At 45.8% G+C, this 15,358-nt stretch overlaps 1 protein-coding gene across 6 annotated transcripts in view; it reads right to left on the bottom strand.

Annotated features, from left to right (window-relative positions):
* Positions 1–15,271, bottom strand: part of ELMOD3 (ELMO domain containing 3) — a 35,092-nt gene extending 19,821 nt beyond the window's left edge. Inside the window, exons 1-9 of one of the 6 annotated variants that reach the window (XM_053586810.1) lie at positions 15,251–15,271; positions 14,807–15,047; positions 12,805–13,081; positions 10,973–11,047; positions 9,851–9,917; positions 6,942–7,010; positions 5,926–6,017; positions 3,483–3,606; positions 3,130–3,252 (exon numbers count right to left, since the gene is read on the bottom strand). In XM_053586810.1, the coding sequence (XP_053442785.1) occupies positions 3,130–3,252; positions 3,483–3,606; positions 5,926–6,017; positions 6,942–7,010; positions 9,851–9,917; positions 10,973–11,047; positions 12,805–12,858 (604 nt within the window). In that variant the 5' untranslated portion in view covers positions 12,859–13,081; positions 14,807–15,047; positions 15,251–15,271. Of the gene's footprint in view, positions 1–3,129; positions 3,253–3,482; positions 3,607–5,925; positions 6,018–6,941; positions 7,011–9,850; positions 9,918–10,972; positions 11,048–12,804; positions 13,082–14,806 lie in introns of all 6 variants that reach the window. The other 5 variants (XM_053586809.1, XM_053586807.1, XM_053586806.1 and 2 more) reach the window with 5 other exon arrangements.
* Between the last annotated feature and the right edge of the window lie 87 nt (positions 15,272–15,358).

Here is a 15,358-nt window from a genome sequence, read left to right as displayed (position 1 = left end):
CCTATCCCAGTTATTTTGGGTAGTCTAGGTGGGAGGATCACTTGAGCCCACGAGTTCAAAACCAACCTGGGCAACACAGCCAAGACCATGTCTCCACAAAAGACCGGAAAAAAATTAGCCAGGTGTGGCAGGATATGCTTATAGTCCCAGCTACTTAGGAGGCTGAAGCTGGAGGACTGTTTGAGCCCAAGAATTTGAGCTATGATCACCCCACTGTACTTCAACTCATGTGACAGAGTGAGACCCCATTTTAGAAAACGAAATGCATATAATCCACACAATGACACATCACAGTTACCCCGGAAACTAAAGACAGAAAAAACCTTGAAAAGAACACAAAACAAAAAAGTCCTTACCTATAAGGGAGAGATAATTCAAATGCCAACAGATTGCTTATCAGAAACCACATAGGCCGAAGGAAGCAGCACATTTTCAAGTGCTGAAAGAAAATAACTGTCAACCTGGAATTCTCTATCCAGAGGATTCCAAAGGGAAATTAAGACATTTTCAGATGAAGGAAAACTAAGAGAATTAATTTATGGCCACCACACCTACTCTGAGAGAATGGCTAATGGAAGTTCCTGAAATGGAAAGAAATGATAAAAGAAGGAAACTTGGAAGGAAGGAAGGAAGAAAGGATAATGCAAAGAGTAAATAAATGGATAAATAACAATAAACCTTCCTTCTCCTCTAGAGTTTTAAAAATCATGTTTAATGGTTGAAACAAAAACCAGAACATTGCCTGGTGTAATTCTCAATATATAGAAAGGAAACATTTAATACAATTACATTATAGATGAGGGACATACAGTAGCTTAAGTGCATTACCAATAACAATAGACCAACAATTAATTATGAGTACATAAACTTTTATTTATGATTTTAAAGAAATTTTTTATAGAGATGAGATCTTGCCATGTTGCTCAGGCTGGCCTCAAGTGACCTCACCCCACAGCTTGGCCTCCCAGAGTGCTAAAATTCCAGGCATGGGCCACAGCACCCAGCCAAAGTTTCCTTTTAGCACGGTGGCTCAACGCAGGTAATCCTAGCACTCTGGGAGGCTGAGGCAGGTGGACTGCCTGAGCTCACAGGTTTGAGACCAGCCTGAGCAAGAGTGAGACCCCCATCTCTAAAAAATAGCTGAGTGTTGTGGCGGGTACCTGTAGTCCCAGCTACTTGAGGAGCTAAGGCAAGAGAATTGCTTGAGCCCAAGAGTTAGAGGTTGCTGAGAGCTATGATGCCACAGCACTCTACCAAGGGTGACAAAGTGAGACTCTGTCTCAAAAAACAAAAACTAAATCAAAGTTTCCTTTTAAAATTAAGATTTTTGCTTATTCTATTCCTAGCACCCTGGGAGGCAGAGGCAGGAGGATTCCTTGAACTCCAGATTTGAGACCTGCCTGAAGATGAGGGAGACCCTCATCTCCACACAAAAAATCAGAAAAATTAGCTGGGCTGGGCATAGTGGCATGCGCCAATAGTCCCAGCTACTCAGGAGGCTGAGGAAGAGGAACACTTGAACCCAGAAGTTTGAGGTTGCAGTGAGTGATGATGACATCACTGCACTATAGCCTAGCGACAGAGCAAGACTCTGTCTCAAAAACAATAAAAAAGAGGGAGGGAGAGATTTTCCTATTCTATACAAATGTATTTGATATGATTTTGAAACAAAGTACAGTCCTCACAACCTAATCGTTTCATTTAAAAACAAATAATTCGGGCGGTGCCTATGGCTCAGTGAATAGAGCGCTGGCCCCATATACCCAGGGTGGCAGGTTTGAACCTGGCTAAACTGCAACAAAAAAATAGTCTGGCGTTGTGGCAGGCGCCTGTAGTCCCAGCTACTGAGGGGAGGCTGAGGTAAGAGAATCGCCTAAGCCCAAGAGCTGGAGGTTGCTGTGAGCCGTGACGCCTTGGCACACTACCAAGGGTGACAAAGTGAGACTCTGTCTCTAAAAAATAAATAAATAAAGTTTATAATGAAATTTTCATCAGTATTTTTTTTTTTTTTTGTAGAGACAGAGTTTCACTTTATAGCCCTTGGTAGAGTGCCAGGGCATCACACAGCTCACAGTAACCTCTAACTCCTGGGCTTAAGCAATTCTCTTGCCTTAGCCTCCCGAATAGCTGGGACTACAGGTGCCCGCCACAACACCCGGCTATTTTTTTGTTGCAGTTCGACCAGGGCCGGGTTTGAACCCGCTACCCTCGGTATATGGGGCCGGCGCCTTACCAACTGAGCCACAGGTGCCGCCATTCATCAGTATTTTTAAAAAAGAGTGAAACGTGGTGCCCATGGCTCAGTGAGTAGGGCACCAGCTACATACACTGAGGCTGGTGGGTTGGAACCCGGCCTGGGCCAGCTGGAATCAACAATGACAACTATTAATAACAACAACAAAAAAACATCCAGGTGTTGTGGTGGGCGCCTGTACTCCCAGCTACTTGGGAGGCTGAGGCAAGAGAATTGCTTCAGCCCAAGGGTTTGAGGTTGCTGTAAGCTTTGACGCCACAGCACTCTACTGAGGGCAACATAGTGAGACTGTCTCAAAAACTAAAAAAATAAAAATAAAAAAGGGGCAGCGCCTGTGGCTCAGTGAGTAGGTTGCAGGCCCCGTACACCAAGGGTGGTGGGTTTGAACCCGGCCCCAGCCAAAGTACAAAAAAATAGCTGGGCATTGTGGTGGGCGCCTATACTCCCAGCTACTCTGGAGACTGAGGTAAGAGAATTGCCTAAGCCCAAGAGCTGGAGGTTGCTGTGAGCTGTGACACCATGACACTCTACCCAGGGAGATAAAGTGACACTCTGTCTCTAAAAAAAAAAAAAAAGAGTAACAAACTCAAACAAATTAGATTCCAAATCATATCCAGTGCTTTCCATCTCATTTAGGGTAAATGTCTTACAGTGGCCTGTAGGGCCACAAACTGATCTTTTCTCCTGTCACTCTCATCTCTACCTCAGCCACACTCCTTGCTATTTCCAAGCAGCAAGCAAGGTCCACCTCAGAGTCTGTGCCCTGGCTGTGCCCCACTGCTGGACAGCTTCTCCCAGGTATCCCACCTCATGTTCTGGCATGGCTGGAGGAGTGAGGCGTCTTACTCTAGTGATGAATCATTCATTCCACTTACCCTGAAAGCCCAGGTCCTCCCAGTGGTCTCCGTGGAGGGCACAGTCAAACTTGGAGCCGGTCAGCTTCTTGTAGATGGTCTGGAGGACTCGGCCATGCACTGGGTCTTGGTTATCCAGGCCACCTGCCCCAAAACACATACACTTTCTGCCAATTGCCCCTTGTAGAAGGACTGGGTGCTTCTCAAAGAATGTTAGATCTAGACTGTGCTCAAGATACCCTGTTCTCAACTCCTATTCTGGGACCACTTTTGCATTCCCTAACATGGAACATGTAAGACCCCTGGCTTAGCCTCAGCGCAGGCCAGGCAAACAGTGCTTTCTGCCTGCCTTTTGGTGGAGCACGTGTACTCACACTGAGCAATGGTCAACACCAGGTCCCTTTCTTCCCGAAGGCCCTGGCGGAGCTTTGGAGGCCCAAAGAGGTAGTGGCGGAGAGCGGCAAGCCCAGTCCTCCGAATAGTTGGCTGGATTCTTTTCTGGGGAGGACATTGCAGACAATGGGCACAACTGCTGGGGTCACTGGCCTTAATGAACTTACCATAAGGCTCAGACTAGGGACTAGTACATGCAGACAGGGGTAGTTTTCCCAGCCACCTGGCAAGTCTCTGGGGCCAAGGAAATGCGGCACAGGCTGTGAAGCACCTGTTGAATCTAGGCTCTTTCAGCTCCTAGATTCTTTGCAAGGACAAACAGATGTCCCCAAGCATAGGCTTTCCCAGCCAGTCTCCTGCATTTACATTTTTGGGTCTTCCAGAACTAGCTATTCCACTAACTCCCACAGAGGCTACAGATGCCCAGCTGGGGAGACTCCCCAAGTCAGATGAATGCCAGGCCAGGTTTCCCAGAAGGCTGCTTCTACCCACTGTATGTCTCTGTCTGTCTGTGCCTGTATGTGTGTAAAGGACATAAATGATGACATCTAGCAGCCTTCTCAGCTTCCTGGATTAGAAAGCCAGTGGGGACTCATTGGAGTTAGGTGCCTCTGAGAGGTAGCTGGATTCTGGTCAATACCAGCTCTTCCTAAACTAGGTCATGCTAGCTTCTTGTAGCTCAGCGACACTTCCGTGGGCCTTATGACACACTCATTTTGGTACCTTTGGGCTTTCCACATCTTACAAACCAACCCGATGCTTGCCTTTTCAGCTTCTCTCTGAAGCCCAGTTTAAGGTTGAAGACCCGAAATCATATTGCTCTAAATCACTAGTTCTCAACCCGTGGGTCGCGACCTCTTTGGGGGTTGAACAACCCTTTCACAGAGGTCGCCTAAATACATCCTGCGTATCAGATATTTACATTATGATTCATAACAGTAGCAAAATTATAGTTATGAAGTAGCAACAAAAATAATTTTACAGTTGGGTGTTACCCTAACATGAGGAACTGTATTAAAGGGTCGCAGCATTAGAAGGTAGAAAAGCACTGTTCTATTCTAAATGCACTACTCATTGGCCGGGCACGGTGGCTCACACCTGTAATCCCAAGACTCTAGGAGGCCGAGGCAGGTGGATTGCCTGAGCTCATGGGTTCAGGACCACCCTGAGCAAGAGCAAGACCCTGTCTCTAAAAGTAGCCGAGCGTTGCAGCGGGCACCTGTAGTCCCAGCTACTCGAGAGGCTGAGGCAAGAGGATCACTTGGGCCTAAGAGTCTGAGGTTGCTGTGAGCTATGACACCATGGCACTCTACCGAGGGTGACAAAATGAGACTCTATCTCTAAATAAATTAATAAACAAATAAATGACTACTCATCACTCAAGATGCCCCCAAAAGCCCCCGGCTTTTATTGTCCCCAACAGTCCTTCTTTTTCTGACACTTCATTTTTCTTTTTCATTTTTTTCTTTTTTGAGACAGAGTCTTACTATGTTGCCCTCGGTAAAGTGCCATGCCGTCACAGCTCACAGCAACCTCACACTCTTGGGCTTAAGTGATTCTCTTGCCTCAGCCTCCCAAGTAGCTGGGACTACAAGCACCTGCCACAACACCTGGCTATTTTTTTTTTTTTTTTGTAGAGACAGAGTTTCACTTTATCGCCCTCGGTAGAGTGCCGTGGCCTCACACCACTCACAGCAACCTCCAACTCCTGGGCTTAGGCTATTCTCCTGCCTCAGCCTCCCGAGTAGCTGGGACTACAGGCGCCCGCCACAACGCCCGGCTATTTTTTGGTTGCAGTTTGGCTGGGGCTGGGTTTGAACCCGCCACCCTCGGTATATGGGGCCGGCGCCCTGCTCACTGAGCCACAGGCGCCGCCCCACCTGGCTATTTTTTGTTGTTATTGTTGCAGTTGTCACTGTTTAGCAGGCCTGGGGTGGGTTTGAACCTGCCAGCCCTGTTGTATGTGGCTGGCACCCTAACCACTGAACTACGGGCACCAAGCCATACTTCATCTTTCTTAAACTCTCAAGTATTTCTGGCTCCTTGAGGGAAGGGAAGATTTTCTTCCAGTGTCCATCAGGTACTCAGCTCCCTGGACAGGTTGTCTTGTCTCCCCATGGAATTACCTAGTACTGACTCCATACCTCTCCACCCCTAAGAAGGAAGAAAGACGACCAACTACAGAAAACCCTGAATGACAGGGCACAAGAGCACAAGGGGCACAGTCCCACATGGCTATCAGGACCCTGCATGAAGCATGGGTCTTGGGCCATTCATGGGCCCATGTCCCAAGATCTTAGGTGAGATAAGGACCTCAACTGGAAGCTTCCATCTTATTTGCCCAGTGCCTTACCCTGGTGGAGTAGAAACCTGGCTCCTGAGAAGATGCTCTGCTTGAGACCCCACACCTCCCTAAGACCGTACCTTGAAGGAGGACAGGTCCACAGTCTGGAAGTGCTGCAGGGCCTCACTGAAGGAGATTAGTTGCCCAGCCTGTTCTGAGATGGCCTGGCACCCTGTGGCAAAAGGGAAGACACTCCAAGACTAGTAATGATAGTCATTCTGTCAGCAAACATTTACTGAGGGCCTCCTGGTTGTCACCTCCAAGCCAAACATCAGACATCTGCAGCTACCTTTCCTCCTTCAGGGGGCTGGCTTCTCTGCTAGGCTATCATTTCAGCCTGTCTTGCTAGGCTGACCTCTGTAGTGAGGATGGGACAGATCTGCCCTGCAAGGGGCTCCCTAAATTCTATTCATCTGTGAGGGGGCAGGTCACTGCCTGGAGTAAGTACCCATGTGGGAGAAGGCAACCAGTTTGTTGAAGGGCCATTCGTATTTTCCACTTTGCCCCTTCTCATACCCTGTACAGGCCTTCCCATCCCATCCCAGAGTGAGCTGTCAGAGCCCACAGGGAGGTGAGGGCTGATACCACTCACTGTAGTATCTCTCCAGGAGCTCAGGGAACATAAATGTCTTAGTTATACTCTGCCATAGCTCTACCTAAAACTCTCAGAAAGGAACATGAGACAATTTTTCCCCAGCCTCAGGGTTTTCCAGCAGATGGCTTCACCTCTATCCCCAGGGCCTTCCTAGTGCAGTGAATAGCCTGAGCAGCCTTGTACAGGGGCCCTGGCCACCTGACTCATCACCCTGCAGAAGATGACCCTGACCAGAATACTCCCGGTCTCCTCTTCGGGATGAATTGAGGATGGGCAGGGCTGGCAGCCCTTTCCCGGTGCATCCATTCCTGACTCCTCCAAAGATGGCATGTTATCAACTTTGGGTTTGGAAAAGTGATTTTTCTATGCCACAGAGCTAAAATGACAACTCTCAGGGACACTGTCTCATGATCTTAGAGTCACAGAAATATCAGCCACACACGTGGATGGTGCCTTTGTTGTCAAGGAGCTGTGTGTTGGTAGCACTGTTTCTATAGTTACCTGTTCCTGGCTGGATGGTCTCCACAGCTTCCCATTCTTCTTGGGCTCTGAGCACTTCTGGGCTCACAACTGCAATAGTAAGAAGACCCTCTGAGATCTAGGTATGTCTTGACCTCTACCACAGACCTTAGCCTTCTCTGTCTGCCTTGAATCTTGTCATTCTATAATCTCCTTTTCACACACATGCCACAGAGAGGTTCTTTGGTTTTATTTTTTTTTTTTGAGACAAGGTCTTGTTCTGTCTCCCAGGTTAGAGTGCAGCAGCGTCATCACAGCTCACTGCAACCTCAAATTCCTGGGCTAAAGTGATTCTCCTGCTTCAGCCTCCCCAGCAGCTGTGATTATACGCTTTTGCCACCAGACTTGGCTAATTTTTATATATATATATTTTTGTAGAGACAGAGTCTCACTTTATCGCCCTTGGTAGAGTGCTGTGGCGTCACACGGCTCACAGCAACCTCCAACTCCTGGGCTTAGGCAATTCTCTTGCCTCAGCCTCTCGAGTAGCTGGGACTACAGGCGCCCATCACAACGCCCGGCTATTTAGGAGGCTGAGGTGGGAGGACACCTTGACTCTAGGAGTTCAAGGAAAAACAACAGAATACCTGGACCTTGGACAATAAAGAAAACAAAACTTAACTTTCAGCATGGAAGCTTAAAAGGAGATAAAATAAAAAAGAGAAATAAAATGGCTAAACAAGAAGAGAAGAGTGGAATGACAGCAAGGAATGTGTATCATGGAGCTGAACAGGCTCCCTCACACTTCACCACTTCACCCACATTCAACTTTATTGATTCTTCACCCTTCAGACCCTCATCTATCAGCAACTTCATTTATCTGTGAGCCCTACCCAACCACATCCTCAGACTATGAACAGGCTGATCAAAGTGTGAGCTGGGAACAGAAACCACAGAGGCCAGAGGGTGAGAATTTCTGTCACAACAGGTTTGTGAACAGAAAGTAGAAGCCTTCACCCAGTTGATGTCTAAAAAAGGAGACAAACGCCCAAACCCTGGAAGTGCTTCTTCTCCTTTCTTCTTAGAACCAAGCAGATGCCTCCTACTTCTGAAGATGATCCTACAAAACGACTATTTTCCCCTCACCAAGTGGAGAACAGGGGGGCAAAGGACAAATCTTCAGGAGAATTAACACAGCTCCCCTTGTTACGGTTCCTTATTATTTTTCCTTTTAAAAATTGTCTCCTTTATTTCAGCTCTCTTCCATTTCCTCACATCCTAAATGGAACTGCTGATTAGGTCAGCCTATTATTCATTTAAATGAGCTGAGAATTATATTTGAATATAATTCAAAGAATCAGATTTGAAATATAATTATGCTTATTTTATATGATTAAAAATATCTGGAACAAAGATGCTTATTGTATTCAAATATGAAATATTTTGGCATTTAAGGTAAAAATTATTAATGTATCAATGTTGGATTTGTCACCATGCAGTAAAGATAAAATCCCATTAAAAGAAACTTCATAGACGTTCAAATGTTTCTACATTAGAATACTTTTGAAAAGCTCCATATATGTGGGGCAGCGCCTGTGGCTCAGCGGGTAGGGTGCCAGCCCCATATGCTGAGAGCTGCGGGTTCAAACCCGACCCCGGCCAAAAACTGCAACAAAAAAATAACTGGGTGTTGTGGCAGGCGCCTGCAGTCCCAGCTACTTGGGAGGCTGAGGCAAGAGAATCGCCTAAGCCCAGGAATTGGAGGTTGCTGTGAGCTATGTGACGCCATGGCACTCTACCAAGGGTGATAAAGTGAGACTCTGTCTCTACAAGAAGAAAAAAAGAAAAGCTCCGTATACGTGGAGATTACATTTTTAGTGTGTGGGATTTAAACATAACAATACTGCCAATGATCACCATGATTTATATTTTGTGCATTCAGCACTTTATCTAATTAGCTCATTCAATCCTTATAAAACCCCTATCACACAAGTTTTGACATAATCTCTGTTTTATAAATGAGGAAAGTGAGGTTAAGTAACTTGCTCATCTGGTTGAATCTTGTCATTCTATAATCTCCTAATATTTCACCCATTTGGTGCCTAAAAACAGGAGACAAATGCCCAAACCCTATCTTCTTAGAACCAAGCAGACGCCTCCTACTTCTGAAAATGATTCTACAAAAAGACTATTTTCCCCTCACCAAGTGGAGAACAGGGGGCAAAGAACAAAATCCTGTTCGGCTCCAAAATTCTAACAGCCAAGATTTAAACTAGAGACTCCAGAACTGGTGCTTCTGAATTGGTTAAGTGGACCTTTCTCCCTAGTCAGTTGGCAAGCGGATTGAGCTTTAAATGTACTACAGGGGTGTGCCCCATGAAGCAGATACATTTTGAAGGGCTTTTCAGAACATCCCTGTGAGGATACGGAAGATGATAATATTTCTACTATAGATACAGAGATGATGTGACTTGGCCAGAGGCACATAATAAACCATTAGAGGACAGATATCAGAATTCACTGACTCCCAATCCAGTATTGATTCTAATTTTCCTTGAGGAGTGATAAATGTACACAATTATTTTATTTTTTTTTTAAAGACAGAGTCTCACAATGTCACCCTCTGCAGAGTGCCATGGAGTCATAGCTCACAGCAACCTCAAACTCTTGGGCTTAAGTGATTCTCTTGCCTCAGCCTCCCAAGCAGCTGGGACTACAGGCATCCACCACAACACTCGGTTATTTTTGTGGTGGTGTTGTCATTGTTGTTTAGCAGTCCCGGGCCAGGTTTGAACCCACCATCCCCGGTGCATGTGGCTGGCGCCCTAACCACTGAGATACAGGCGCTGAGCCAAATATACAAAATTCTGAAGGACAAGGAGTGAGAGAAAACTGAAAGGATGAAAAGTAGATCCACTCATACTCCAAGGTCCTGAAGGGGACCTTGCTACCTGGCTCCCATCCATTAGCTTCTGCAGTCAGGGCCGGGAGAATTCTGTGCTTCTTTAGCTCCGAGATCTGTAGGGGCAGCTGACTGTTAGTGTGAGGATACAATTCACATTCCCCCATACACACAAACACTTCCCACCCACTTAAAACTGGAGGCCAGAAAGACTTAATTAAACTAAATCTGAAAATGAGGTACCTGGAAAACTTCAACTATGATGGAAAAGCTGGGTGATGTGGGAGACAAGTATATGCCCTTCTTAGAAATAGGAAATAAAATCCACAAACTCAGGCCCAGCCCCTGTAATCCTTGCACTCTGGGAGGCAGAGGTGGGATGATCACCTGAGCTCAGGTGCTGGAGCAAGAGCAAGAACCGATCTCTACTAAAAAGAGAAAAATTAGCCGGGCATTGTGGTGGGCACCTGTAGTCTCAGCTACTAGGGAGGCTGAGACAGGAAGACTGCTTGAGCCCAGGAGTATTAGGTTGTTGTGAGCTATGCTGAGGCCATGGCACTCTAGCCTGGGCAACAAAGTGAGAGATTCTATTTCAAAAAAGAAGGGGGAAAGAAGGAAGGGCATTGGTGTGCTCCCATCTAATGGGCAAAATGTAAGGGTATATGGTATACTTCCATTTTGTAGGGGCGGGGCACAACTACAAAAGGGACTTTACCTAGTAAATGCAAATACTGTAACCTAATTGTTTGTACCTTCATGTTAATCTGAAATGAAAAAAATTCATACAACTGGGCAGCACCTGTGGCTCAAAGGAGTAGGGCACCGACCTCATATGCCGGAGGTGGTGGGTTCAAACCCAGCCCTGGCCAAAAACTGCAAAGAAACGAAAAAAAAAAACAAACCCCCCCCCCCCAAAAAAAACCATACAATTCATTAGAGAGTGTGGTGTGCCTTTGGTATTCCCACTGTATTTTATATTCTGCTTCATTATAGCAAATATCTCATTAGAAAGGTTGTTTTGCATGTTTGTGCCCCACGCTTTCTTCTCCCACGTGTGAGCACCTGAAAGCTAGCATCTATGTCATCCTTGTGTCCCCAGTGCCTAGAACCATATGGTAGCAAACAATGAAAGCAGGTATTGGCAGGAGGCTGAGGTGTGTGTGATACGTACAGGAATTCCTCTGAAAGCAGAAAGAGCACTGTTGTTGTCATATGATATAGAGTGTCTCCCAGACAGTCTTTCACCCTGTAAAACAGACCAGGGTCAATCTCCAGGCAGATATTAATTCTACCAAGATGACAGTTTAAATACTGTACCATTTCCTAGTACCACAAAAAAAATGGATGAATTCCAGAAAAGGTAACTATAAGGAAGACTGTAAGAGAAAAGTTCTGTTTAATCTGTTCTTGAGAAAAACTGCAAAAATCTTAATGTTATCTCAAAAATCTTACACATATTTTGTAGCTCTATTAAAGATCTCAAGGCTCTAAGTGAGTAAAGTTCAATAAGGGAATTTCCTATGGCCTCCTTGCTCAGCCAGACCTTTCTCCTACTAGAGTTGAAAAAAAAGAACAACTTGACCGATTGTTTATAACTGGTATCAGAGACACTGGGTTAATCTTCCAAATGAGTTTTAAAAGATCTTATGAATCATTAGGAAAAACAAAACCCAAACCTGCAGAAACGTGGGCAAAGGATATAGTGTACAAAAAAGAAAACACAAAATGGTCTTAAACATATCAATAAATGTTCAACCTCATGAGAGAGTTGGCAAATAAAACTCTGAGATAATGTTTCATATCTCAGATTATCAAACATCAAAAAATCTGTAAACATACCCTATGCTGCCTAGAGCGCCAATTGTTATACAACACACTGGAGAGTAAACTGTTCCTACCTATGTAACTTGACTATACCAGACAAAATTCAATATGTGTTCTCTATGTTTGGGGCTTGCCAGTGTATTCTAGTAATTTATCCAACAGATAGACTAATCCATGTGAAAAAGAATATGTTTGTATTTATAATGTGATTCATTATACACGGCTTACAATATCAAAAAGCTGAGAAAATCCTAAACATCCTAAATCTCAGCAAAAAGCTGGGAAAATCCTAAATGTAAGCTGATTAAAGAAGTTAAAGTCCATTCACTCACTGAGATACTATATAGCCATAAAGAAGAGTAAGCAAGTGCTTCATGGGCAATGTAGACCAATCCTCATGACGTGTTAAGTGGAAAAGCAAAGGATAAAATATATACACTACTATATATTTTACTATTGTGTTTTTAAAAAGCTCATAAATAGGCTCAGCACCTGTGGCTCAAGTGGCTAAGGTGCCAGCCACATACACCTGAGCTGGCGGGTTCAAATCCAGCCTGGGCCCGCCAAACAACAATGATGGCTGCAACAAAAAATAGCCAGGCATTGTGGCGGGCACCTGTAATCCCAGCTACTTGGGAGGCAGAGGCAGGGGAATCGCTTGAGCCTAGGAGTTAGAGGTTGCTATGAGCTGTGATGCCATGGCACTCTACCAAGGGCGATAGCTTGAGGCTCTGTCTCAAAAAAAAAAAAAAAAGCTCAAATAAATCCAAAACAATATCTCATAACCCGCTTAGAAAACAGGCTACTAGGAAAAGCAGTTAACCTTGAGGTAAACAGAAGCTCCTTCTTACAGGTGGTGGCACATGCCTATAACCCTAGATACTCTGGAACTGAGACACAGGATCACTTGAGTCTATGAGTTAGAGGTTGCAGTGAGCTGTGATTGTGCCACTGCACTCCACTCTAGATGACACAGTCAGACCCTGTCTATTAAAAAAAAAAAAAAGAACAAAGGGGACTAGAAAACTATAATCTATGGGTTAACTATAACTTAAGGGTTTTTCCTTAATATTTCTAAAGCTCCACATTCTCTTATAAAGTTCCATATATTCTCTGTCTTCCTGTACTTAGTGATTTATTCCAACCCAACAGCTTTCCCAAAGCAGCAAACACGCTTACCTGTCCAACTCTTAATTCTTTCTCATTAGGAAAAGAACAAGATTTTTCATTCATGACTCAAATCATTTGTTCATGTGAGCTTTGTTCATAGGTCCAGATAGGAGTTGAATAAGGTCTGAGATCAAAAGCCAGAGATCCAATTCCTCTACCTTTGTCTTCCTTCTTGGCAGTCATTCAGACTAAGAGTAGGAAAACAGTCCCTTTGTGCCATCATGAGGGTACAGGAGGTTTCTATGAGTACCTGAAAGAAGTCCCAGAGGTCTTTGTAGCTTCAGCTCTGCAAAACAAACAGAAAGAGACAGTGGCAGAGACAAAAAAACAAAACAAAACAAAACAAAAAAACTGGTTTCATCATTCAGTTATGCCTCTGTTAACAAAAATCTTAAAAATCTTTAAGAGCTATGAAGCTTTTTTAAATTTTTTTTTTTTTTGTAGAGACAGAGTCTCACTGTACCGCCCTCAGGTAGAGTGCCGTGGCGTCACACGGCTCACAGCAACCTCTAACTCCTGGGCTTACGCGATTCTCTTGCCTCAGCCTCCCGAGTAGCTGGGACTACAGGCACCCGCCACAATGCCCGGCTATTTTTTGGTTGCAGTTTGGCCGGGGCTGGGCTTGAACCCGCCACCCTCGGTATATCGGGCCGGCGCCCTGCTCACTGAGCCACAGGCGCAGCCCAAGAGCTATGAAGCTTTTTGCATAAACAAGCTGTCTTAGCCAAAAGTTACCTCTTACTACTCCTTCCAATGCACAGAAAGAAGGGGACCATGCAGGAGTGTGGGGACTGGATTCACACTATTTTTTTTTTTTTTTTTTAAGGCAGCAGCACCACTCTAAATGATGGAGTTCTGATGATGAAGTTACTGGGATCTGGGCCAGCTTACCAAAGGGGTGAGGCTAATGGGTGGCACCTGAGTGGGTGGGTGATCTTACCTGAAATGGTCAGGCTGTGCTTAGGTCTCAGACACAGGTTGGGTTTGGGGGCTTATATTAGACCTGGTTCTTAGGATAGTAGAAACTCAAAATGCAACACAATGTCCCAACCTTCTTCAGTTATCACAAATACTGTACATGTGGCACCTGCCTAGCCAGTACAGCCAACTCTCTTACTTTGCTGGCCTCAGGAAAAGGACTAGATAAGGCTAGTATCTTACTGGACATCATGGATGCCTGTCACATCCAAAATTCATATCTTAAATGGGCAGATGGCCCACACAAAACCAACAATCATTCTCCGCAGACTTGGATGACTAAGGAAGGAGGGTGGCTTCTCCATGTGGTTAGCTCTTCACTGTGAGAATATGATCTGGATTCCCTAAGAAGTGCCTCTGGTAACAAACTGGGATCTTTGTCAGGATGCTTTGATTATTAACACCAAGGGATGAATACCTCCTGGTTCAGGGGCTGGACATGGGGCTCACTGTCATCTGAGGGGGAGTGTAGTTCCCCCTCAGTCTTAGCACCCCAGAAACTAGGCCTCCCTTGCTCTGGCCTCTGGGGTTTTAGCATTTGTCTCCCTTTCCTTTTCCTCCCCCTTGGCCTGCATGGCTGCAGGGCACTACACACTCACACATCAGCCAACTTTGGCCAGGTGACAGGCAGGTATGGCAACAGCAATCTCAAGAAGGCTCCTCTGTTACAGTGTAGGAAATAAGTAGCACAGAAGCATGACCAGCCTTAGTGCACCTGACTGCAGCCCTTCTGAGACTTCCAATGGGGACGGTTATGACCTGTACCCCAGAAATAAATGAGCGAAAACTCTGTTGAACAAGCAAATACCCCAAGGCATGAAGTTACTCCTACCAATATCAGGCAAGATGAAGATAGGGCCTTCCTACAAAATGGACCCTTCTCAAACGAAGTATATTGCGCACCTACGGTAGGCAGGGAGCTACATAAGGCAGTATGATTTTTCAACTGCTTGCTGGAGCTCAAACTCTCCGCCTAGGTATTTACAGAGTGGGTCCATCTTTCAGTACAAATACCCACATAGACATGACAGACCTTTGCTGATCCTTTCATCGGATTTGTACCTCGAAGGGGGTGCAGTTAGGGAGCCCGCCAGGGCCCGCCGCAAACGATGCCGTCCGGGGGCTGCCAACGTCAGAACTATGGGTCACTCTGAGGGGCAAAGAGCCGAACGGTCTCCAAAGTGATGCGCAGATCTTAACAGGATCTCAATTCATCAAGACGCTCAGCCAGCCAGGGGCCCCGTGGGGACTCCGTACAGAAACTTTCGAATTGCCTGGACAGTGAAGAAAAGGACAGCAATTTGCCTCAGGGCGTCCACTGAGTCCGGGGCAAAGCTAGGAACAGAACCCAAGTCTCCGGCATACCAGCCGGAATTCCCTCTTAGTCCCGTCTGGGCCCGCAGTGATCACCCTTCCTTCCTCCCTCGCGTTCTCCCTCCTCCAGCCCCAGACTCTTTCGACGCGTTCCCAGCGTTACCGGAGCTTTACTGACCCGGCCGCAACGCGCACGCGCACTGCGTGACCCGTGCAGCCATCCCTGCCCCGAGAACCACAACTCCCAACAGGCATTGGAAACTTCGCGCTG

This window comes from Nycticebus coucang, chromosome 4 (assembly GCF_027406575.1).
Source record: "Nycticebus coucang isolate mNycCou1 chromosome 4, mNycCou1.pri, whole genome shotgun sequence".
Classification (NCBI taxonomy): Eukaryota; Metazoa; Chordata; class Mammalia; order Primates; family Lorisidae; genus Nycticebus; species Nycticebus coucang.
Note: the sequence above shows the minus strand (reverse complement) of the source record. Positions and strands in the feature narration are given on the sequence as shown.